At 35.7% G+C, this 26,017-nt stretch overlaps 1 protein-coding gene across 2 annotated transcripts; it reads left to right on the top strand.

The window, feature by feature from the left end:
* Positions 1 to 11,365: 11,365 nt before the first annotated feature.
* Positions 11,366 to 25,957, top strand: LOC132055356 (protein FLX-like 3). 2 transcript variants are annotated; one of them, XM_059447129.1, is made up of 5 exons: positions 11,366 to 11,519; positions 14,137 to 14,674; positions 14,804 to 14,949; positions 20,614 to 20,693; positions 20,801 to 21,140. In XM_059447129.1, exons 2-5 carry the CDS (start codon positions 14,148 to 14,150, stop codon positions 20,882 to 20,884), a joined length of 837 nt encoding a protein of 278 aa, XP_059303112.1. In that variant the 5' UTR covers positions 11,366 to 11,519; positions 14,137 to 14,147; the 3' UTR covers positions 20,885 to 21,140. The 2 variants fall into 2 exon arrangements, with proteins under 2 accessions (XP_059303112.1, XP_059303114.1); XM_059447131.1 differs by lacking the exons at positions 20,614 to 20,693; positions 20,801 to 21,140 and adding an exon at positions 24,879 to 25,957.
* Positions 25,958 to 26,017: the final 60 nt, after the last annotated feature.

Genomic DNA, 26,017 nt, shown 5'->3' on the forward strand with positions numbered 1-26,017 from the left:
TTTTAAATTTCCCTTTTTCCCCAAATAAATTAAACTCTAAGATGGTACGGTTTCAACTTGTGACGGGTATGGCCGTATTGGGTATATCACGCACTGTTTGAACACATGATAAGTATTGATTCTTCTTTAAAATACATAAATCATAAACATCACCTCTTTGAGTTTATAGGGAATCAGGGACGGCTCAATAACTTTTGTGGCCTAAAGCGAAACTTCAATAAAAAGCCTTAAACTTATTTGAAGCTTATTTTTATAGCCTTTTAAGATTCAACGTAATTAATTTTTATTTTCTTATATTTTTGAGTTTTGAATAATCATGTTCATATTTTCAGTTGACATATTAAATTCTCATAAATAACAAAAAATGATAAACATTTTGAAGAAAAAGATCAAAAGTGAAATTTTGGGTTAAAAGTAGATAACATAAAGTTAAAAAATAATATGGATGAATTTCAGACAAATTTTTAGACTATGGACAAGCTTGCATTGGATTATTGGCATTGTATGGCCTTTTTTGAAATCGCTTTTAAATTCTATATCACTTGTTAACCATTGTGCTAATTTCGTCTTTAAAAGTAGTGGTTAATTTAAAGATGGCAGAAGGGTCCGGGAACCCCCCTAACTTGTCGAATTTTATTCAGTGTACACCTAAACTTTACGTTGGCCTAATTACCCCCCTAAACTTGAAAATATGATAGGCACGGCCCCCCTGGACGCTAACAACCCATGGAGGTGGTCAACACGTGCTGCCACATGGATTTTTTTGTCCATGTGGCATTTTGTAAAGGATAAAATATATATTTTTTACTTTTTAAGTTCAACAATTATTTGAATTATCTTTTTCGGGCCAAATCTATAAAAAAAGAACTTGAAAATATTTTGACTATAATTTTTTTCTTTGCCTAAAGATAATGATATTCTAATCAAGTTATTTTAATATAAATATTTTGACTATAATTTTTTTATTTGCCTAAAGATAATGATATTCTAATCAAGTTATTTTTATATATTTGGCCGGAAAGAAGAATACACAGTAAGAACAAATAATCATTGAAGCTAAAAAAGAAATCAAATAAAATATTAACCAAATATTTTATGAATTTGACCGAAAAAAATAATGCACGATTGAAATAAATAGTACTTGCATGAAAAGAAAAATACACCGTCTAAACTTCATTACTTTTGCTAAACCTTATTTTTATTTGAATAAAATAAATAGAATTTCAAGTTGAAACTTTCAACTAAGTTATTTAGATTTGGATTCGAAAAAAGAAAAAAAATACATAGCTAAAATAAATAATCATCATATCGAAAAAGAAAAAAACGCAATTTGGATAAAATATGCAATGTATATTAAGAAATACAATTGGATCAAATAAAATCATTATATTGATTATGTGGCAATTAATAGTTGAAAAATACCCCATTTGGAAGCTGATTTTTCGATTTTTCACCCATCCACGCGCCTAAAAGAGAGTGTATCCACGCTCTTTGCCACATCAGCGTCTAGGGGGGTTCAGGCTATCATATTTTCAAGTTGAGGGGGGTAATTAGGCCAACATAAAGTTTAGGTGTACACTGAACAAAAATGGACAAGTTCAGGGGGGTCCTAGACCCTTCTGCCTTTAAAGATCTCTTATTTAGGTCACTATTTAGACTTTGTTCCTATTCTTAAAAGTTATATAAATGTACCCTTCAGGACATGTTATATTCAAGTCATATGTTTGTCCACGTATAGCTCAATTTTGCAAACAAAACATTAGACCATCGTTTGACGTTTTTCAATAACTTACAAAATTTTAAATCGTAAACTAACATTTTCTCATAAGATTTTTAATATGCTCAAAAGGGATCTTTACACCGTGGTTTAACAGACACTTAAATTGCAAGAAAAATGGAAAGAGGGCCATTTACTAAACAACTCTACTGGAAAGGGACAATTGAAAATTAATGGGCAATTCACAGGATTGCCCTTCCTTTGGGATGGTCTTTAGTTTTTGCCCCTCAAAATGTTGGTCTTTAATTTTTTCCCTTCGCGTTGCAATCCTGAGCTTCGCGTAGAAATCATGAGATTTTGGGTTCGAACCCCCGCTCAGGCATAAATTAAAAAAAAAAATCGCAAAGCAAGGCTTGGGTAGTGTGTATGCCGGACCCGACATACACTTCTTAAGGAATAACTAAGGTTATGCCGGACTCGGCATAACTATAAGTTCCGCCTTAGAAGGCAAAGTTTATGCCTTAAGGAAAAGTTCTGCCTTAGAGGCATACTTTTAGTTATGCATGCTTAACTAAAAGTCTGCCCCATAAGGCATAACTAAAAGTATGCCCCATAAGGCAGAACTTTTCCTTAAGGCATAACTAAAAGTTTGCCTTATAAGGCAAAGTCTATGTCTTAAGCAAAAGTTATGCCTTATGGGGCATACTTTTAGTTATACCTTAACTAAAAGTCTGCCCCATAAGGCATAACTAAACTATGTCTTAAAGAAAAGTTCGCCCGCTTTTAGTTAAGGCTTAACTAAAAGTCTGCCCATAAGGCATAAGTATGTCGGGTCCGGCATAACTTTGGTTATTCCTTAACAAGTGTATGCCGGGTCCGGCATACACGCGACCCAAGCCTTGCCTTGCAATTTTTTTTTTTAATTTATGCCTGAGCAGGGGTTCAAACCCAGAACCTCAGGTATAAGGCCATTTTTCAAGCGAAGGGCAAAACTTAAAGACTGCAAATATGAGGGGCAATATTTAAAGACCACCCCAAAAGAAGGGAAATCTGCGCAATTTTTTGAAAATTAATTGGATGAATTTCTTTTAGACAAATTTAACCCACTAAATCAATGGGACATAATTTAAAAAGTAGCCTAAAAAGATCATGCGTGCGACCGTTCAGAAATCACTCTTCGATAAAAATCGCTAATAATAATATCAATTTTCATCTATAATAACAATTATTAAAAATAAAAACAACTATATAAATGATGCAAGGAAATTTTGGGGCCTAAACTTCTCCGGGGCCTAAAGCGGCTGCTTTACTTGCTTGACCCTGGAGCCGGCCTTGTATGGAATGGAGGCAATCAAGTTGCATATATCTATCTTGGCATGGCGAAGAAGGGATTCACCTTTATCTGTGCTCCTCTGTTTTTTTTTTTTTTTTAATTATCTATTCCTATCAAGATTTGTATATCTGATGTATAAACTACATATGTATCAAATTTTAATTGATAATTTAATTTCCTAATATGTAACTGAATTCACTGTCTCTTATCTTTTGGGTCTTCATTTGGTGTCTTGTATCCGCATTAGAGTCCGACTATTCGCATAGAGCCTATGCGGGGGAAGCGCACAAACCTGAAATCTCTGATTAAGAGAGGAGCAACTCACCCACTGCACCACATCCTTTGGTGGTAATTGAATTCACAATTATATTTCATCTTTCGTTTTATTATTTGGAATTTGGGAAATATTATTAGGTCCGTGAGAAATAGAAAGCATTAGAGTGCCCTTGATATTTTTGTAAAATTTGATAGTATGTGTAATTTAGAGCCCAAATAGAGTTGATTCTGAGAATCAGAGAGTGTAAATTTTACTTTATGCCGTAATTTTAATTCGTCCTCTTCTGGTTACTGAATTGAGCACATACTTGTGATGTGATTTCTTACGTATATTTATATATGATTACATAGTATCAATGAACTGACATTTCTTCTCTAATTTATCTATCTACTTCTTCTCTAATTTATCTATCTATTTATAAATATTAATATAATCTTGGTCTAAAGAGATTGATGCATGTGGTATCTTTCTTAGGATATATATAGATTTACTAGCAATACATGCCCGTGCGATGCACGGGATGTGTCACGCCCCGAACCATGGCCTGGGCGTAACACGACACTCGGTGCCTTACTGCATGTGACCGAGCGAATCACATGGCTTGCTGAATCATCATGAGGCATAACATGAGCGGAATATAACGTGAATGCATGATGAGCCTTTATAAAACGTAGTAAGTCATAATACTTAATAAAAATACTTGTTTAAACATGAGTGCGGAAATAACATGAATGAACCAAAATGGCTATACGGCTCCAAATGTCTGACATAACATAACTGACTTGTCTAGTCTATGAAACCTCCACCATGAGTCTGACTGGAAAACATACTTAATCGGACAAGGCCCCCATCATACCTTAGATGCATAACTAACCATAAAACAAAAAGTTGACCAAACCCCGTGAGATGGGGCTCACCATAAGTCGATACGAATGCGTCCTACGGAAGAAAGGATGTGTCGTCCTGTAAATCAGTACCTGCATCGTGAAATGCAGGCCCCCGGGCAATAGGAAGGGGACGTCAGCACATTGAATGTACTGGTATGTAAAGCAACTGAATGAAATAACATGGGACATAAAGTAATAAAGATAAGAACTGAACGTGAAACTGAAACATGGTTATGAGCATGAGCATGAACATGAATACATATATAATATACAGCATGAGTAAAAATATCATAAATAGGGAGAGCAATAACTTATAACCGATCCATGGTGCAGGTGCTTGCGTCCTTCGCCAGCGGAAACACTCGGTCCTTGCACGGGAACATGAGATTTAATAAAATATGAAAGGATCCGTCATTATGAGAGATCGTCATACGACATGGGTGGAGCGATCCTCATCCTACGGTGGCTACGTAGTTTCAGGCTATCTGAAGCCTTTCTCGGTAATTAAAGCAACTCCCAAAATCATGAACATGTAAAATAAGTGGCACTTGCTGCCCATGGTTTTCATGAATATAACTTGCTTGTACATGGATATCATGAATTATAGCTTGCTTGTATGAACTTGTAAAACATGTATAGTATTTTCTTGAAAATAGCATAATATATCATAAACTAGCATGCATGAACCCATGGAATGAGATATATGGATTTTCATGGATTACGGACAGATTCTTAATAATCATAAAGAAATATTAAGAACTCAATGATGGAATTATAACAATTCATACATAATATAATCATGGACATGGACCTAGGGTTATCATGAACATGGTATAGAAACCACTAGTTTTCGTAAAGAATCATAGTTTATGGATTATGAGGCGTGGGGAAGAACAATGATGTTCCCACACGTAGATAGTAACTCTACATACCTGTAATGCTCCAAAATCTTGAATTAAAGACTTGAATTTTGGAGAAGATTTCCTAAATCTTGATTAACTGAACCTTGAGATGGGTTTTCTTGAAAACCCTAGTTTATGAACAATGATTTCTTGCTTAGATTATTAGATATATATATGTTAGAATTGAGTTGGAAGGGTTTTGATTGACTTACCTTGATGTTTTGAATTGTTGCTAGGGCTTGGAATTGTGAATAATGAAATAGAAGAACTCAAGACTTGGATTTATACAAAAATGAGGCGGAGGTTATATGGACATATTATACGGTCCGTATAAAGTTATACGATCCGTATAATATGACCATATTTTATCATGGCGGAACAGAACGTCGGTTTGGAGCGTCCTGAAGTACGGACGAGTTATACGGTTCGTATAAAATTATATGGGCCGTATAACCAGTTCGTATAACATGATCGGTGAACGGACTGCACTGCGTCTCTTCAGTAAAATGGCCATAACCCTTTGCACAGATGTCCGTTTGACCCCCATAATATACCGTTGGAAAGGTATTTCAAAGGGCTACAACTTTCATTCAGGAAGTTTTCCCAAATTCATAATTAATAAAGGGGTTATGGTCATTGGAAGTAAGACCTTCTATAAACTCACTTGCAAACATGCCCAGAAGTAGAGTGGCTTCCAACTTTGCTTTGCCCAAAGACATTTCTTATGACTTGATTAGTTTTCAAAACGCTTCCTATAACCCTCATATTGGTTTCATTATGCTATCATCTTATGAGTCAAACCTTCGCCTTAAGCTACGGGGTGTTACAGGCTGAACATGTCTATTCACTTTAATTAGCCAGTCTTTAAGGTTTGTATTTTGGAAATAACTTTTAAAAACATTCTAATTGTTATTATATATAGCAACATATACAAAATGTATTTTATGTACTATCACTTTAGTTATAATTAAAAAATGGAGTTGATGGAATTAAGTCTTTGAGATGGAAAGAGTCGGACTTTTTTCTCATTATCATGACAATGAAAGTTGTTCATCGATGTAAAAGAAAATTAGTAAGAATATCAGGGAAAAATAATATTTTGATTCTAAATTTTTTCTTTTAAATTCTTTAATATTTTATATGTATACCGACATGTTGATATCCATTTCAATTAAGTAACTGTTCAGATCCAAACATAAGAACCATTGTTGTATATATTGGATTTTTTAAAAGTAAAACTACTAAAATATTTTTATTAAATTAATTAAAAAATATATTATAATTGTTTATATTAACAATTATAGATAAAACAAATTGTTACAAAGAAATCAAAATTAGAAAATATGTTATATCATTAATCATCAAATTTTAATTCTGAAATGAAAATATAAAGTAATACATTTTATAAATGTAAAGAAACAATAATCAGAGACTGCAAAGGAGAGTAAATAAGTAACGTATTGACAATGAAGGAAAACGGGGATAAAAATCACTCCCTCCCTTCACTTTTACTTGTCGACGTTAACATATCAAGAAAAAAAAAATTTCTTCTTATTTTACCCTTAACATTAATTATTGATTTTCAAATCATTTTCTGAGGCTATTGAGACTATACACCAATAACTGAGGATATTATGATAAAATATATACTTTATTTATTAATTTTCAAAGAACATGAAAAGTCAAAAGTGAACAAGTTATGTGTAGGAGAATTAAAATAACTTTTGGTACAAATTTGCATTGCTAATGCTCGTCTTCTCTTCACGTTCAAAGTATTGACAAAGAAGGAAAACAGGGATAAAAGTCACTCCCTCTGTTTACTTTTACTTATCCACGTTAATATATCAAGAGAAAAAAACTAATATGGTAATTATTAATTAGTATGAAACTTCAATTATGTTGATTGTGTATAAAGATAACGACTACGCATATATTATAGGCGTACATATTTGTATACATGTCATCCTTTTTCTTGTATCACGGGGACCATCAAGCTAGGCAATGCAAGAAGAGTGGGGAGAATCATACAGAAGGGGCTGACCATTAATTTCCATAGAATTAATGAGTGAATATTTGGGTGTTATTATTATTAATTTTACCTTTTAATTACTCATTTTCAAATTATTTTCGAAGGCTATTGAGACTTACACCAATAAATATGAATATTATGGTAAAATATATACTTTCTCTGTCCCATATTACTTGTCACTTTCCCTTTTGCACGCCCCTTAAGAAATTAGAAGTAAAAGATGTATTTTACTATCTTACCCCTATTTCTCTCCAATAATTACATTTTAATCAAAATTGACTATTTTCAAAAACATTTATTTCTAAGGGTAAGATGAGAAAGATTTAATTAATTTTATCTTGGTTTTGTAGATGAACAAGTAATTTGGACATATATTTTTAGTCATGTGGCCAAGTAATATGGGACGGAGAGGATAAGATGTGAAAGATTTAATTAATTTTATCTTGGTTCTGTAAATGAACAAGTAATTTGGACATATATTTTTAGTAATATTGAGTACTTCATTTATGAACAAGTAAAAGTGCACAGATGAAATAAATATGTGTCGGACAATTAAAATTGAAGTGCATACTTGTATACATGAGCAAAGAATAAATATTCAGTAAAAAAATAGTTTAGTAATGTGGTCAAGTAATATGGAATGGAGGGAGTACTTCATTTATTAATTCTTAAAGAACCTGAAAAGTCAAAAGTCAACAAGTATAAGTGCACGGAGGAAATAAATGTGTCGGAGAATTAAATTTGAAGTGCATATGTGTATACATGAGAAGAGATAAATATTCGATCTATGACATATGACCACGTGGGATAAAAAAATAGTTGGTTAAAATGTACAATTTATATAGCTTGTGGTACAAATTTCTATTGTTGTGTTAGTCCTCTCTTCACATTTAGATATATTAGAAATCGAAAAGAAGAAAAATATAGAATAGAAAAATAGACATAAATTTTTAGTAATGTGGCCAAGTAATATGGGCGAAGGGAGTACTTCATTTTTATTAATTCTTAAAGAACGTGAAAAGTCAAGTATAGTAATGAGGCCAAGTAATATAGGACGAAGGGAGTACTTCATTTTTATTAATTCTTAAAGAACGTGAAAAGTCAAGTAATGTGACCAAGAAATATGAGACGGAAGGAGTACTTCATTTATTATTTCTTAAATAACGTGAAAAGTAAAAAATGAACAAGTAAAAGTACACGGAGAAAATAAATGTGTCTGATAATTAAAAATGAAGTGCATACATGTATACATGGGAAGAAAATAAATATTCAGTAAAAACGTAAAAAGTCAAAAGTGAACAAGTAAAACTGCACGGAGGAAATAAATATGTATCGGAGAATTAAAATTGAAGTGCACACGTGTATACATGAGAAGAGAATAAATATTCAGTAATATGGCATATATCCACGTGGGATTTATTAATTCTTAAAGAATGTGAAAAGTTAAAAGTGAACAAATTAAAGTGCACGGAGGAAATAAATTTGTGTAGGAGAATTAAAATTGAACTACGTATGTCTATACATGAGAAGAGAATAAATATTCGACTAGAACACAAAAAGTCAAAAGTAAACAAGTAAAAGTGCATGGAGGAAATAAATGTGTCGGAGAATTAAATTTGAAGTGCATACGTCTATACATGAGAAGGGAATAAATATTAAGTACTATGACATATGTCTACATGGATATAAAAATAGTTGGATAAAGTGTACAAGTTATATAACTTATGGTACAAGTATTTATTGGGTGTACAATTCGTGAAGCTTATGATACAAGCTGAAGGAGCTGTGTTCGTCCCTCCTCCACGCTTATATATATAATAGAAAATATATATACACTCATTTTCCTTTTTTACTCCCACTTTAGCATTTTCAAATATAGCTGATTGACTTTTCATTTTCCACTATAAACGCTAGTATTTATTAAATATTGAGATATTCATTTACGTGCAGTTTATGGCATCAAACCTTTTCCATTCCCCAAATAAATTTTGTGGCACCTAACAAAAGGAGTTTGATACTTTTTCTAGGATTTTCAGGTGTTCTGAAGATGAATAAAATGGTAATTGTATAACTTATACGAATACACTCATTCCCAAGGAAATATTAAGCAACATGCATTGTAGTGCATTGTGCTTATTTCTAAAGTTATCGACCTTCCTTTATCTTCTTTTTTTTTTTTTTGTGTTTTTCTCGATATCGATCTTTAATTGATTCTTTCACCTCACCAAAAGAGAAGGATAAGAAAATTCAAGAACTTCACGAGAATTTAAAACTGGAAGAGATTAAAGGATTAAAGGTTAGGGAGCAGAAAATTCAGTTCCATCGAAGGAAGTTTATAAGGTGGCTTCAAAAACCAATCAAATGCAAGCCTTTTTGACTCTTTATTTCAGAATGGGAGTGCTTAAATATTAACATTTTGGGGCGTGTAAAATAAAAGGCGACAATAATTTGAGACGGATATAGTATTTATCTTTTTTCTCTTTTTTTTTTTTTTTTTTTTTTTTTTTGCCTTTTTAAACTCTTAAGCTAAGAGTTGTATTTAATTTTTTCCCTCAAATTTATACCTTTTTCTCTATTTTCTCTTTTTTCCCATATTATTGCATCCCATTATACCCGTTTCATGTAGGGAAGTTTCTATCATATTAATTAGGTTTAATAGCTCTTAAATAGCCTTTAAGTGGATGATTCATTACTTCGTTTTCTTTTCTCCATGTAAAGTTTTAGATGTCCCACGCTTCGATCCATTTGTGGGATTAGTAACCTATCTTGATAGAAAATAAAGGATGTTACATTTTCACCTTATCTTTTACTTTATGTTCTTCTGAAAATTAAACAAGTCATAAATTTTTACACCACTGAAAAGTTCTTTGTGATTTCTCTATCTAATACATAACCACAATTATCTCATCAGTGTAGTAAATTTCTGGTAAGTGTTCCAATTTCATTTCCCAATTAATTTTGTGGTATTCTTTCTCTTCTGTGTTAATTCATGTCGATCTCTACATTTTTGTAATTCTTCCATTTGCCAATTTACTTTCGTTCTTTCTTTTTCTTTTGTGTTAACTAACGTCTCCATTTGTCGTCTTTATATATATATGATGGTTAAGTTTGTTGACAAGTAACATGCAGACTGAAAAATGTGGCTCTCCAATTGTGGCAATAAAGATATCAAGCGGCAAGAGTTTGTTATAAAGTATGTTGGAGAAGGTGAGGTTCTTCAATCACTTTTTAGTTATATTGAAGTATTATTTATATTTTGTGCATTTTGAACTTCATTCAACAAGAAAATATGACCACACTGCAGTTATTAATGATAAAAATATTTGAAGAAAGACTTTAGAAAATAAAGTCACAACAAAGAACAGATTTTTAATACTTGTAGGAAATCAATTAGGATATGGTGATTGATGCTACTTGCAAAGGTAACAAATTCAAATACATTAATCAAAGTTGTTCTTCAAATACTGAGATGCACAAATGGTAATTGGTATATTTTATGACCGCGCGAAGCGCGGACAAATTTACTAGTGTATTTGATATTGCCATTTAATCTTGAAGCATTCAATGCCTAGGAAAGAAAAACAAAGCATTCACTGCCAAGAAGTTACTGACTGCGCTAAAGCGGATTTGCGTTGTAGAAAGTCTACTAAGGAATGTTTTACCGCACGATGAAGTTCAAAGTTGCATATATTTATGCGCGTATAATTCTTCCTTTCTTCTTTAATTTTTTGTATCCGGCAGTAACAAAAACCTTTGTTGAAATTCCAAACGTAACATATACCTATATTATTTCACATTGACGAAATTATGCTTGTCTTTCCAACTAGACAACATAACAAGGTTATCTTTCATGTGCTATCTATTCGTGGTCATCTGATAAAAATGAAAACAATACAGAGAAGATTAATATGACTTATGCACAAAGACATATCTTTCATGTGTTGTCTCTTCGGGGTCATCCGATAAAAATAAAAACAATACAGGAAAGATTAACACGATCTCTGCGCGAAGATGAGATACACATATCTTTCACGTGTTGATCTTATTAATTCTATTTTGTGAAAAAAAATAAAAGATTGCTTTCATTCATTTTCCTATATTCAATATAAGTCCAATTCCACAGGGTCTAGGAGTTAACCATGATACACCTTTAATTTTAATTTTATAAATAATATTATCTTATTTTCATGGAATAAGACAAAGGTAATTTATTCTTATTCTTATTTCCCTTCACGACTTTATTCCTTTAGAAAGGCCCTAAAATATATATTCTGCCACTTTGCAAAACGCTTCACAAACAATTCTACATAGCGGCGGTGACAAAGGCATCTCTACACCACCTTGTTCGCTATCAAATTTCCCTATTTTCGTTAGGTATAAAATCAAATCTCAGTTCTAATTCATTACTTTCGATTTAACAATCGTTTAAATTTTCGGTATTGTTTACTTCAGGAATCTATTTAAATTGTTATGATTGAAGATTTTAGGGTTTCATGGTATATTTTTTGTCCTTTTATAAAGTTGAATTTGGAATGAACAACCTGGGGTTTTGATCTTTATTATTTTTTTGAAATTATTTGTGCTGTATGTATAGACTGGGAATTTAAGGATGAGTATTGATTAATCTACTACTATTAAGGATTTTGGAAACTAAACGGTTTTTTTAACCTTGTAATTCTGTGCAAAGTTCTTTTTTTTTGTGAATGTTTCTTGCTTGATAAGAAAGCTTATTGTTGCTTTTCAGTTTTTTGGCTCACTAGCTGCTTTTTAACTCCTAATATATACTGTAGTCCTTACATTGTGTGATCATTAACTTTCTTAGACATGAATGGCTTTTTTTAATATTCCCGCCAAGACACGTCGGAAAAAGAATCGCAATAAGATTTAGATGATTTTGTCGTATATATTTAATTTCTTTTGAAAAAAAACTAGGGATGCTTGTCACATCTAAGCAGGCAAAGATTAGTCAAATAATGTTCCCTAATGTTAGTTTTCTTGCGCCCTATCTGACAACACCAATTAAACGAACTCTTTTTTTCAAGTAACGGATGAGTAAGTTCTGCTCTTGCATAGAGTTGGCAACGGTGCGGGTTGAACCTAAAACCACAAAGATTCAACCCGCATAGCAAATTTTCTATTTTTAAACCGACCCGCTTAAAGAATCAGTAGGATTAGTCCACAACGTTAATGCATAATCAAATCCGATAGGTTGTAATTCTACATTTTAATATAGAGTTTAAGTCTTAGACATTGTACTGAATAATTATATAATCATGTCACTTAGCGAGTTAAAAAAAAAAAAAAAAAAAGAAAGAAGGGCAGCCTGGTGGCTCAAACGATCCCGCGTTAGCAGGGGGTGTGATGTAGACAACCTAACCTAATGCAAGCATTAGTGGCTGCTTCCACGGCTCAAACCAATGACCTATAGGTCACACGGAGACAACTTTACCGTTGCTCCAAGACTCCCCTTCATGTCACTTATCGAGTATTTAAATAACTTAATTAAAATAGTAACTAACCTGCAATTATAGATTACCTGCACTAAAAAAGTTTACATTATCTATGTATATAAATTAAAACTTTTTAACATAAACATTCTCTTATTTCTATTATAGCAATTGAATACTAAATTATTATCAAACCTGTCGGATTTGGAAAAAGAGTTATAGATTGGATAACCATGAATCTGCATCTGACTAATTTCATTATGCATTAAAGTCGCGGACTAATCCTTCTGATTCTTTAAGCGGGGAGGAGGGGGGGTTGTGGGGCGGGGCGGGTTAAAAATAGAAAAATTTGCTATGTGGGGCGCATTGAATCTTTGCCGGTTTAGGTTGAACCCGCATTGCAACCGCCCACACCGTTTCGATCCCTGTGCCCGAGCACAGTTTACTCATCCGTTACTTAAAAATAAGAGTTTATGTTATTGGCAGTTTCAGATAGCACGGAAGAGACTAATCTTATACTAGTTAAATCAATAATATGAACCTACTTCATTTCGTTCCATTCGGACAAAAGAAAACTGAAGTGAGGAGCGCTATTTATCATAGTAATACTATTTTCTTACGTCTGCGACAAACAAAAAAGATTGATATGAGTGAAAGAAATATTAAATTAAGATCTCAAAAGGGAATACATCACTGTAAAGAAAGGGAAAAACTGAAAAAAAAGAAGGGGAAAACTTTAAAAAATAATACAAACAGTGCAGTTTGGGTTGTTGTTGTTGTAGTGCAGTTTGTTTTTTAACTCTTTCCAGAATAGGAATTCCCAACTCATCTATGTAGAACTGGAGTCAATTGGAATAGATGTCCCATATAAAACGTGTGCCCTGCAACTGCCTTGCGAAGAATTTTAAAAATGATTGCTTCAACCAGCCCCGCCTCGCTAGTGTGTTCCCCCACCCCGCTAATGTGCCCCCCCGCCCTGCCTCGCGTAGGCTCGAATCCGCCGCGCCCCGCCCTGTTGCCATCCCTAGTCTTGGAGCAGTAACTTGTTTTAAGTTGATCAACATTCAGAAGTATATTTGATGTGCAATCGAGCTATTGAGTTGGATCATTAGTTTGTAGGGGAATTAACAGATTGACCCCATTTTTTCTGGATTTCCTAAATTTACTCCATATTATCTTTTGTAACTTACATGCATTTCCTTTTTGTTTTAATTGAATGAAATGCGTTTCTACTAGATTTTGTCTTTCCAGAAGTTTGGATGTCATTCTGTGTACTTACAAGTTACATGTTAATCCGTCTTCACTGATCGGCGACTTTTGTATTATTTTCACCCGAGTCATCTTTTGTTAGTCTTTTTGAACTTTGATCCCTTAGTTTCCACATAGTAAATTCTTTGGAATGCCCACCAGGCAGTGATATACTTGCTTTTTCTTTCCTGCTTTGTTTAAGGCTTAGTTGAACTGCTGTATCATTACTTGTTTCCGAGATGATTGTTTCTTCTTGTTGTGGTCTAATCTTTTTTGCTATTGTTACTCTTTTACAGCACGGTGTGAGATGGCAGGAAGGAATCGCATTCCTCGGGAAGCATTTGATAACCGACGGGGCTATCCTGCAGAAGGACATATTGCCCGGGTTCCTATGCCTCGACCCATGCCTCATCCTGCCTTGTTGGAGGAAGAACTTGAAATTCAACATGTTGAAATACGCAGACTTTTGGGTGAAAACCGGAGACTGGTTGAAGATCGAATTGCTCTGCAACGTGAATTGGGTGCTGCGAAGGAGGAACTTCATCGCATGAATATTGCAATAGGTGATATTCAGGCGGAGCATGAAATTCGCTCTAGGGAACTAATTGAAAGGGGTTTGAAGCTGGAAGCAGATCTTCGAGCTGCTGAACCTCTGAAAAATGAGGCTAAACAACTCCGTGCTGAAGTTCAGAGGCTTAATATTATTAAGCTGGATCTCTCTGGCCAGGTACAGACCCTCACCAAAGATCTTACCAAGCTACAAGCTGATAGCCAACAGATTCCCCATTTAAGGGCTGAGATTGATGGACTGCATCAGGAGCTTTTGCGCGCTAGGTATCTGCTTTTATTTTGTTTCTTTCTGTGTCTGGAGAAATCATTAACATGGAATGCCGTTGCTTCACAAAGCTGCTCGGTGACCATCAGAAGTTGTAACCCTTATATTAATTTTATCGTGACTTCTAGGTCTGCTATTGAGTATGAGAATAAGGCTAAAGTTGAACTCATGGATCAGAGACAGGCAATGGAGACAAACTTGGTCACTATGGCACGCGAAGTTGAGAAGCTACGTGCTGAGCTTTCTGGTTCTGATGGTAGAGCATGGGCTGCAGGTATGCTCTTAGTAGTTTATTAAGCCTGTGAAGGGTAGCTTACATGTTTTCCTTTCTAGTGGTGGAGGTACTGTTTTTTCTGCTGCTCCAATTGCTTTTGGGAGCTGATCACGCTCCAACTGTAGAAATGACTTCTGCCCTTTCCTCCCCTTTTACCTTTATTGGCATGTAGTGGAAGAGAAAGTCAAACTATTGATGCTCGAGTCTGGGGGCTTTCTGATGGTGAAATGATACAGAGTCTAAATAGATTCGTTAGTTCATTTTTACCACAGTCCATAAAGACTTAAGTGTTGGAAACTTTGTGAAAGCACTAAAGTTTGGACTTTAGGGTGTCTGCTGAGCTAATTCCTATATGGGGAACTTCTTTCCTCTCTCCTGTAAATCTTCTTTGCACGAGCTTCCGTAAGCCCTGAAAATTGAGGTCAGTTCTAGTTATTCACTTGTAGGCTAAGTGCCAGTTATATTTCTCCTACACATACTTCTTTTAATATGTTAAATGCCATTGCTTACTACCACGAGTCCCCATCTTCATTGCAGCAGGCTGCGATTGCAGGCACAATCTAGTTTCTCTTGAACGACCTCCTCCTTACAGCTGGATTAGATTTCTTCAATCCCATAAAGCATATGACATTACATAATGCCTTTGTTTTTTGGATAAGGCAAGCAATTTTATTGACAACTGTGGGAAATCCCACATACAAGCCATATACCAAAAGAAGAGAGCCTACACCAAAATATGGTTCTCAACAAAAGAGTATAAATTGGGACCTCGTAAGTACACCAAAAAGAAACGAGACAAAACACTACTTTGCGTTCTTACAAAATCAAGTTCCAACCTTTGAAGGGGACTCTTGGAGCAATGGTAAAGTTTCTCCGCGTGACCTATAGGTCACGGGTTCGAGCCATGGAAGCAGCCACTAATGCTTGCATTAGGTAAGCTGTCTACATTACATCCCTTGAGGTGCGGCCCTTCCTCGGACCACTGTCTTATTTTTTAAAAGTTCAACCCTTCAAAAGCCCTCATATTCCTCTCTTTCTAAACCAGGCCCTCACGTTTTTCTTCCCTCTTCTGTGAGTCCAACTTTGCAAAACCTCCTTCACTGAACCCGACATGGCCCATTGCATCACAAACAAATTGAGGGTCACCCTCCATAACTGACTAGCTACCTTGCAATGCAAAAGAGGATTTTCGACACTTTCGCCTACACTTTTACACATAAAGCACCAAGCTTACATAGGTGATTCTTTTCTTTCTTAGGTTCTCTGCCGTTAAGATCGCACCTCTTGCCGCCCACCATACAAAAAAAAAAAAACCTTGCTTGGTGCTCTAGGGATCCAAATGGATTCATGGGAAAAAGTACATTCGTTTCTCACTAGTAAACTCTGAGTTCGGCACCAAAATGGCACGTTGTTGAAGCTTAAAGACAACAATGGCATGGCCTTTTTTTTTTTTAGTGGGTTTTTCGTTCAATGTTCAACGAAATGTTAACAAAAGTTAACGTCTTTACCAAAAAAATGTTAACAAAAGTTAACGTTTCCGTCAATATATTTTTTTTTTTAAAAAAACACTTTTTGTAACAGGTCTGGCAAAAGACAAATTAATTTTTTTTTCTTTTTTCGCCAGAATCCTAGCGAAAAACAAATTCAGAATTTCTTTTTTCCTTTTCGCTGGGAATGTGGCGAAAAGGTATCAACCTTTTTTTTTTTTTTTTTTTTTTTTACCGTTTTCTCTGGGTTGAAACCTTAAACTCCACACTTAACTCTATCTCTTTCTCCTCATTGCCGTGCCCCTCTTCCTCCATCCTCCATCCTCCATTCTTTCTCTTCTTCCTCTTCTTCTACGAATCCAACACAAGTATACCTCAACTTTTGCTCCTTAATTTTCTTCAAACGATTTTGAGGTAAATTGTCAATTTTATAACTTTTTAAATATATTATTTAATTTATTGAAAGAGTTTGTTTTAGCGTGGTGAGATGAATGAGGTATTATGGAAGACTATTTATGGAAAAATATAGAGTGCAGAAAGGTCTAAACCACACATGCAATTTAAATATTTAGGTTTGAAGGAATGTATGTCGTTACTATACATTAAATTGCCATTAATTATAAATAATTAACTAACTACTTGGCTTAAGTAAATTAAAACATAATAATTCAATGTAAGCATTCAATGTAAAAAAAATAAAGAAAAATAAGCACATTTCGCTGGTTGCCTAGCGAAATGCGAAAAAATAAATTAATAGTTATTAAAAAAACATTTCGCTGGTTGCCATCAATTATAAATAATTAAACTAATTACTTGGCTTAAGTAAATTAAAAATCAATGCATTAAGTAAATTAAAGCATAATAATTCATATAGAATTCATATAAATTAAATAATATATGTAAAAAGTTAGAAAATTGATAAATTACCTCACAATCGTTTGAAGAAGATTATGGAGCAAAAGTTGAGGTATACTTGTGTTGGATTCGTAGAAGAAGAGAAAGAATGGAGAAAGGAAGAAGAGAAAGAATGGAGGATGAAGAAAGAGGGGCACTGCAGTGAGGAGAAAGAGATAGAGTTAAGTGTGGAGTTTAGGGTTTCAACCCAGAGAAAACGGTAAAAAAAAAATTAAAGAAAAAAGGTTAATACCTTTTCGCTACATGCCCAGCGAAAAGGAAAAAAGAAATTCTGAATTTGTTTTTCGCTAGGATTCTGGCGTGAAAAAAAAAATTAATTTGTTTTTTGCCAGACATGTAACGATTTTTTTTTTAAAAATATTCACGGAAACGTTAACTTTTGTTAACATTTCGTTGGACATTGAACGAAAAACCTATTATGGTATAAAAAAAGGATATACCATTTTTGTCTTTAAGCTTCAACAACGTGCCATTTTGGCGCCGGAATCAGTAAACTCTTATAATAAGAGCTAACTATGAATAAGCCGTCACCACTTTCCCGCCATCTCCATATATCCTATCCGTCTTTTGGTGTGTCTAGTCCATACAAAAGTTCTATCAAATTTTGAAATTCTTCCGTCTCCCAATCATGAAGGTTCCTTCTGAATCTTATGTCCAGTGAGTAACACCCTCATGAGACCTCCAGATTTGTTGGACTATCATCTCTCTGGCATGAAGCTCGATATAAATTAGGAAAGGCTTCCTTCAACTCAATCTCCCTGCTCCACTTATGTTCCCAAAAACTAACCCTACTTCTGTCCCCAACTTTAAAAGAGATATGTCGACAAGAGTCTTCGAATCTGTTCATGATACTCCTCCACAAACCACACCCAAACGGAGTAACAATGTTTCTAGTCCTCCATCCACTATCCCATATTTTTCCGCTACCACCCACCTCCAAAATCATGCTCCTCCACCCCGAATCTCCAGATCCACTTCCTTAACAAAGCTTTATCGAACACCTTGAGATCTTTCAGTCCGAGGCCTCCCCGTTCCTTTGGGTATGTGACAACTCTTCAATTCACAAGATGGAACTTCCTAATGCGTTCCACTAAGTCCCACAGAAAGTTACGTTGAAATCTTTCCAACCTTTCTATCACTTTGCCAGGGGCCTGCAGAAGTGACATGAAATATGTAGGAATGCTAGAAAGAGTGCTTTTGATCAAAACTCCCTTACCCCCTTTCGACAAAGTACCTCTTTTGCCATCCGCTAGCCGCTTCTCTACTCTCTCAATCACCGGATTTCACACTGCGAGATCTTTGTGAGAGGCTCCCAGAGGTAGTCCCAGATGTTTAATAGGTAGATTGCCCATCTCAACACCTGCGCTATTCTCCTCAATGTTATCTACTATTCCCACCGTGATCTTACGTTTACTAAGATTGATCTTTAGGCCTGACACAACCTCAAACCAAATAAGAATAATGCCTTAAATTGCAGCTATAGGACTACCTGCCTGCCTGCATCATTCTATCATGATACAGGGACTAGATTTTATTATGTAGCTCTATATACAATTTAAGCAAACTGAAACTCCCAAAGAAAAAGAAAATAGAACAGGAGATAAGATGATGTTATATATCAGACACCATTCTCATCCAAAAATTATTTCAAATGATTCAGTAAGGGCCATTTATTTCCAATAGCAAAAGATCTACTTAACATAATCCAGTTGTTATTATGCGAATGCATTGCTGTAATTTTCTTTTGTAATGTCTCTTATTAAATTTCTGCTTATTTCTTAACCAGCTCTTAATAAAGGAGATCCAATCCTCTATACAAATAGGGAACTCATAAGTAGACCAAATGGAAACTATAGACAAAAGACTACTTTGCAATTTTAAAAAATCTTGTTCACCCCTTCAAACGCCCTCCGATTTCTCTATTTCCAAATAACCCACATGATTGCTAAAGGGGCCACCTTCCATGCCCTTGGACTTCTCTCCCCCCCTCCTATGCGTGATCTGGGAGCTCTTCTTCTTGGACCCAAACACTCTTTTTAAAGAGGTGAATAATTTTATTGGTAGTAGGGTGAAAATCTCCCATCGACAAGCTATATATCTTACGAAAACATGTGATTCCTCTTGGATCCAGAGGTCTGAAACATTCAGGTGGGTGGGAAGGGTTGATGACTGGTAATTTCTACCTTGGAATTTTATGGGCAATGAACCTATTTAAAGTGGCCCATTTCGTACCAGAGAAGCCTATGTATGAACAAGGGTTGATTTTACTTTCCCTCCTAGCTACTCTAGGTTGCGGGGTAGGCTCCGGGGGAGAAGTTATAGACACCTTTCCATACTTTGTATCTGGAGAACTTCATTTAATTTCTTCTGCAGTATTGGGCTGACTACTCCAAGAGCACTCATCCATAAACCGGTTACTGGTAAAGAAATGTAACCAACGTTTATTGGAAGAAGCAACCCCAAAGATTTGGGACCAAAAGCGGTTAGCAGTGACCATTGAATAAGTTTCTTCATATATGAGCCTCGTTAGTATTATTTTGGTAATCCCTTGAGCTGTTTAGCTAGGAACATTCCTTTTTAACCAGTTGTAGAGTTAAGTTAGCACTCATTTCATGATCATGATTTTCTTATTTTGTTTAGGGGATTGCAAGTTTTGCACTTCGAGTCTAAATGACCTTAAGACTTGGGAGTTGCTGAAATTTTGGTGATTGTAATTTTTGGTAGTGCTTGTACCTCATGTATAGAATCTCATTCTGGAGTTGCAGTGAACGGTCTCTTTTAGTTCTATTTGTTCGATGTTAGAGGTAGGCCTACCTGCCAACGAGTAACCCCCCCTCCAAAAAAACGTAGAGACAGGAGAAGATTTGTGTATAGATGATCCTTTTTGTTTTCACTGCTATTGTCCTCGGGAAATGGAACCAGGTGATGACCGAATAGTACACAACCTACAATTCAGAGTGAACAAGAGATATACCTGCCATGATGAATAATTTCATCTCTTTTATAGGATCCTTAAGTAAAAGTTGTTTAAAATCCATCCTCAAACTTCATTACTTAAAGGTAGCGAGAAGAATGATTACAAGTTGTACCTTTTTAACCCTCTACTGTTTGAGCAGTAGACTTGAAAACTTTTTGCTCTTGATCACCACTGACAAAATTAGATCATACAGTTGCCTTCTAGTGTGGATAAGCAGTTTAAGAAATGAGGGTGCTTTGTTCATTTGGTTACCTATGTTAATGATTTATTATCTGTTTGCTAAAGGTGGATCATATGGGATGAGATATGGAAGACATGATGCAAGTTTTCCTGCACCTTATGGCGAGGGATATGGGGTTCGCATGGTATGAATATTTCTAGTCCCATGAATTGGGAGTTCTATTTTAGTGGTCATCACAAACATCATAGGTAGAGTCGACTTGGTAGATTGACATTCATCCATTATTCTCAGGGTGCTGCTGACAAGGGTCCTCTGTATGGTGCTGCTTCAGCTTCACGGGGTGGACTCGAGAAACCTCAGATGAATCGTCGTTGAGGTGTTCTTTCCTGTTCCCTTGCTGTCCAATAGGAAGAAGAGCCTGGCTTTTATTCTTGTAGTTGTGTTTATACTTTCTAGTCTCTGCTGTGGATCCATAAACTTCGGGCACTGAAGTACTTCGTGCTGCTTTTTATCTCAAAACTTTATAGGGTAATTCAGGCTCTTCCATAGTTGATGGTGACGGTTGTTTTATTTAATGTCTAATGTTATGACTTTATAGTTAAATTAGCAATGTTCTAGTCCTTTGCGTACATATTCATTGTCCATTTTGTGCGTTGTGAGCATTTGATTTTCTTAGTAGTTTAAATTAGTATTATCATGAAGCATTTCTCAAGGGGCTAGCTGATGGATTTGGGAGTATGATGGAGCGTTTAGTTATCTTAGTAGATGGTGTACTGTGTACTGTACGGGAATATGAAGTTGCCAGTGTTTGGCTTACTAGACAGTATTTTGGGATATGAAGCTTTACCATGAGGTAGTTGCTTTTTGGACATTGAAACACCGTGATTTCTCGATTGTAGTCTTTGGACCTTCCTTGAGCGATATATGTTTGCACTCATACTGGTAGAAGAAGCTGATGCAGTGCAATAGCCCTCATCAAAATATGAACCCACAGACTCACCTTAAGAAGTTCCATACTGTATATTACTTTCCTGCATGTATTATCCATGCAAGTATGTAGGATACTTTTTTGAGGCCAGAGTAACTAGTAAAGTGTGGAAATGAATGATGTCCCACGGTAGTTATTGTAGAATGCTCTGTGAGGATCGTGGTAATGAATATTTCTCTCCTGTTTCCTGAAAGATTGTGGAGGTTCTTGTTAAGCGGCTTTGGTAAGGTTAGATGGTTTTGAAGAATGTCAGCAGCAGTGCATGCTTATCATAAATGCTGCTCTTGCAGTGATATCAAACACAGCAGTGATATGAAACTGTTGTTACTATCTTATCCCAATTTCATTTGAGTTAGAACCATGAAATTGGTGGTTAATGATGAACTCAAATCATTATGGGGACTGGAGAGAAAGGATGGTGCCAATAGGAAGTATCATATCACTCAGTGTTGTGTTTACTGTGCGTTGGTATATCAAGTTATCAGTTCCATTGGAGGCAGCCGCTACAGCTCAAAATAGATCGGCATGTTCTCGTCGGTTGTTTGGAATGAAGTCATGGTTACAAGATGGGGGACAGAGGCAGAGTGGTGAAGCTTGCATAATCTTGGAGTTGAGAGCTGAAACACCTCCCTGATCTGATTCAACCCATCTTTCAAATTTGAAAATGCAGCATCCATGTCAACTTCTGGGTAATCCTTCCTTAACCTTTCGCTCAACATGTAGCCATGCCATAATGTTCATAAGGCCAGTCATCCTGGCTGCAGCAATTGGAACACGAGTTGCTCACGTACATTGAGATGGTCCTCGAAATCTGGAGTGAAGACAGTGGAAGCTACATTGGCAAGCGATCAGTGCCTATCAAAATTCCTAGGCAAGTATTCTGTTTCGATGGCCCCTGAATTATACTATCTTTCTACCAGAGATTATACTTGGCTGTGCTTCTCTATCTTCTTTCTGTCTCTGTGCGTTTATGTTCAAGAATATTTAGATGTAGATCGCTTCCGCTCTTCTTGTGTATGCTTGTGAAATGGCTTTATTTTCATCAGGACTAGTTCTTGCTGAGAGACCATCCTAATGTTTAGGGTACTGAATAGTCTAAGATTAGGTCTCAGTTATACACTAACCTATAGATCCTGGGTGTTTCTGAACCTTTAGGAGTCCTTTGGTTCGAAGACGAGATATGCAGGGATTAGTTATGCAAGGATTAGTTATGTAGGGATTAGTCAAACAAATATTATGTAATGTTGAGATCATTTCTTGTTGAATATTTAGTTTGATGTATTGCATATTAGTATATAATATATAGTTTAAACTGTTTGCTTACTTTCCAAACAAAATAAAGTTTTTCTTAATATTATGAGGGTCAGTTTGGTCATTTTAGCATTTTAATCCATGTCTTACTTAATACTCACATTCTATCCCGCAAAACTTATACATGTATTATTTATGAGGAAAACAAAAAAGATCTACCGAACATTGTATAAATTATTGCTGATTTCTATGTGGAGATTAAATTTCTTTCTACCCAAGCAAACATGGTATAAACTTATGCTGAATTTTAGATGGAGATTATATACCCTACAACCCAAACCAAATGGCCCCTTATTGTTCTTATTGTTTTGCTCCATACTCATTCCTTTCCATTTTACTAGTTATATAGAAAGTATATGGGGTGGTCTAGTTCCTTCAGAGAGGCGCGTCCTTGTTTTATCAGACAACTGCAATACATAAGGAAGAAGGAACTTTTGCTTCCATTGACTGGGAATGCAGTGTGTGAAGTAGTTTGCTTTGAGATTTCTCAATTTTCTGTCTTTTGTTAACAGTGCTTGCTTCCTTTGTTGTGTTGTCTCTTCCAATGTTGCTTCCCCCTGTTGTTAGGGAATTGTTTATAGGAAGTTCCTATTGGGTTGCAAATGGGAAATCAATGTTAACTTATTGTATGGGTATTTCACTTAGACATTCAGATATTTACGGTATGAGAGATGCAAATTTACTTTTCAACAAGACAGGACAGCACATTTTTAATTTTGGCTGGAGAAGCAAGTATTGTGAGGATTCATCATAAGTTGGCCTGCCTATTGTAGCCCTCCTCCTTTATCTGAGCTTTAGACAGGTAATGTGAGCAAGCTCACACAGACGGAGTTTAAATGGAGCGAAATGGGCAGTGAGGATTCATATAACCCACTCCAACTTGTGTGGGATTGAGACGTAGTAGTTATTGTTTGAAGAAGCAATTAGGAGTCTACCTTGCTGACAAGTGGCGCCTTATTAATGGATGACACAATGGTCCTCCTATGCTTGGTTTCATCTTGTGGTCTTTTATGTAGTAGTTGAAGCACATGTCATCTTTAGTAGACGAAGCCAATGCTCTGTAGTTTTTCACCTGCAGCTATTTTTGCAGCTAAGTTGCGCGGACTCTTCACTTCCGATGCCGCAACCGTGTCAGATTCTCCAAAAATAAATACACTACTTTTGGAAAATCCAACACGCACCCCTTGACATTTTCGAAGAGTTCGAGCAACATAGATTTGCAGTACGGTAATCTTGTATTCAGGTGGAGGTTAACTTATTTTGAGTATAATATTTGGCTTGGGTGCCTGAATGGGTGACCTTTACCTGCAGTTGGTGAGTGGCAGTCATGTAAAGGAATCATTCTCGTTTTGGCAGAAGGTGGAGAAAACTTGATTTCGTGCTTGATAAGTTGCTGAGATGAAAGGTTAATGTTAAAATTGAACTATGCCTACTTTTTGTTGGTGATTTTCCCGAGGTCTATCAGTTTGAGGACATCCATGGAGATGATGAGATTTTATTGTTTAATGCTCACCGAGGAGAGGTGGGTTTTAGTTCAAGAGCAAAGTTGGAAGAAAATTGAGAGCAAAAGAAGAAGCTTTTGGCATTTGAGATGATGACCTAGGCGCTGGAGGTGGTAGGATATCTTGACTCACCGTCGAGTAAGCAGTACATGTTTTTCGGGTCAGCTATTGCTCAACAATGGACACTCTATTGTCCCACTTGAATTGCTCATTGGTTCTGTCTTTCCCTCCTACCTTCCCTATGAATTGTTCCACAAAGTGTGGATTTGGGTACAAGTGGTGTATGCTTCTCCACCCCCCCTCTCTCTCTGCCAATAAGAAAAAGGATGAATGTATCTTGTGGTTCTATCTGATTGATTGGTAAATTTACCTTTTCACATTTCTTTGTCAGGTTATGCGGTTCTAAAACTAACCATGCTATATGAAATTGCAAAATTGTCTCCATGAGTCTCTTGTTTATCTGAAGCATTTATGACTAAAGGAATTTTCTCTCTCTTTTTTTTTTTTTTTGTTTTAAATTTCCTCGCAAATAGTGCGCTCATCATAGTTTGTTCTTCTCTATTTGCAGATGAAAGCTGGAAGCTTGGTTCAATGATGTGCTTTTACCTCTATCTGGCTGCCTTTATGCTATGGGAAGATATTTTTGGTACAAAGTTGGGCTGTGACCTGTTGGCTGTGGGAGCTGTATACGGTTAAGTTGGATGTTTTGTGGCATAATCGTTCAGTTTACTTGGCTGATATCTTTGTCCCTCAGGGATCCTTGGCTGGCCTGATTCTTTCTTTTCTGATAATGATAAAGAAGGGGTCTAGGGAGTTCATGACGATCTGATCTAAGACGATCTGAATTGGGGTATTTCTGAATGATACTGAATAGGAAGTTCGTAAGCAATCCAATTTACATCCACTTGGGATTGAACTTAAGGGTGTTCTTATGATTGGGAGGAGCTTGACTGGGAATCAGCCCACATCTTGCCATCCTGCATTAACGAAATCAATACCCATTAGTTGTCGCATTACATAAAATTCAAATGGACAGGAGGTGCCATGCTGTTATAGCAGCGCGTAGACATGGGTTTGACATTTTTATGCTCCCAGAGGTTGTGCTTATGAGCAGCAACATATAGTTGCGCATGCCAAAGCGGGATTCTAACAGTGAGGGTATCGGAAAAGCAGCTTGATGGATTGTGCGACAGCTGGTAGCGTCACTTTTTATCGCTGGAAGTTAAGGTTCTTTAGTCTTCAAGTACGTTGTTCCTTGAGAGATGGGACATGATAGCAAAATCACAGAATAACATGGGACATACATGATACGGAAATATGGGGACACATATGCAAGGGTCGACTTCCTTAAGGTAGTTGCATGACCCGATCGTCACTGATTCGTATACAATGATGAAACTGGATTAGCTGTGTTCGCAATGGCATGTTAGGTTCACCTAAATCCAGTTTCAACCAATTACAGCATATTCTTTCTTGTCTTCTTTGAGATTGTTTGTTGCCTTCTCTTCATTTTTTTGTTTTTTGTTCTTTTAGGGGAGATGATTGAGTTTGGTATCTGAATGTTAGAATAAGTTAAATGAACTCGTACGAGGATCCTTTACATTAATTAATGGGTAATATAGCAAGGAATAATCCTTCCTCTGACAAGTCATAACAGCATTAAAATCAAAGCTAGACCTAGAAGAGTGAGATAATATATTGTTCAAG

The sequence above is a fragment of the Lycium ferocissimum genome, chromosome 5 (genome assembly GCF_029784015.1).
Source record: "Lycium ferocissimum isolate CSIRO_LF1 chromosome 5, AGI_CSIRO_Lferr_CH_V1, whole genome shotgun sequence".
Classification (NCBI taxonomy): domain Eukaryota; kingdom Viridiplantae; phylum Streptophyta; class Magnoliopsida; order Solanales; family Solanaceae; genus Lycium; species Lycium ferocissimum.

Coding starts and splice junctions, on each gene's coding strand:
- LOC132055356 (XM_059447129.1), top strand. CDS start 14,148: ATGGCAGGAAGGAATCGCATTCCTCGGGAAGCATTTGATAACCGACGG. Junction 14,675..14,803: donor CAGGAGCTTTTGCGCGCTAG/GTATCTGCTTTT, acceptor CGTGACTTCTAG/GTCTGCTATTGAGTATGAGA. Junction 14,950..20,613: donor TGGTAGAGCATGGGCTGCAG/GTATGCTCTTAG, acceptor TGTTTGCTAAAG/GTGGATCATATGGGATGAGA.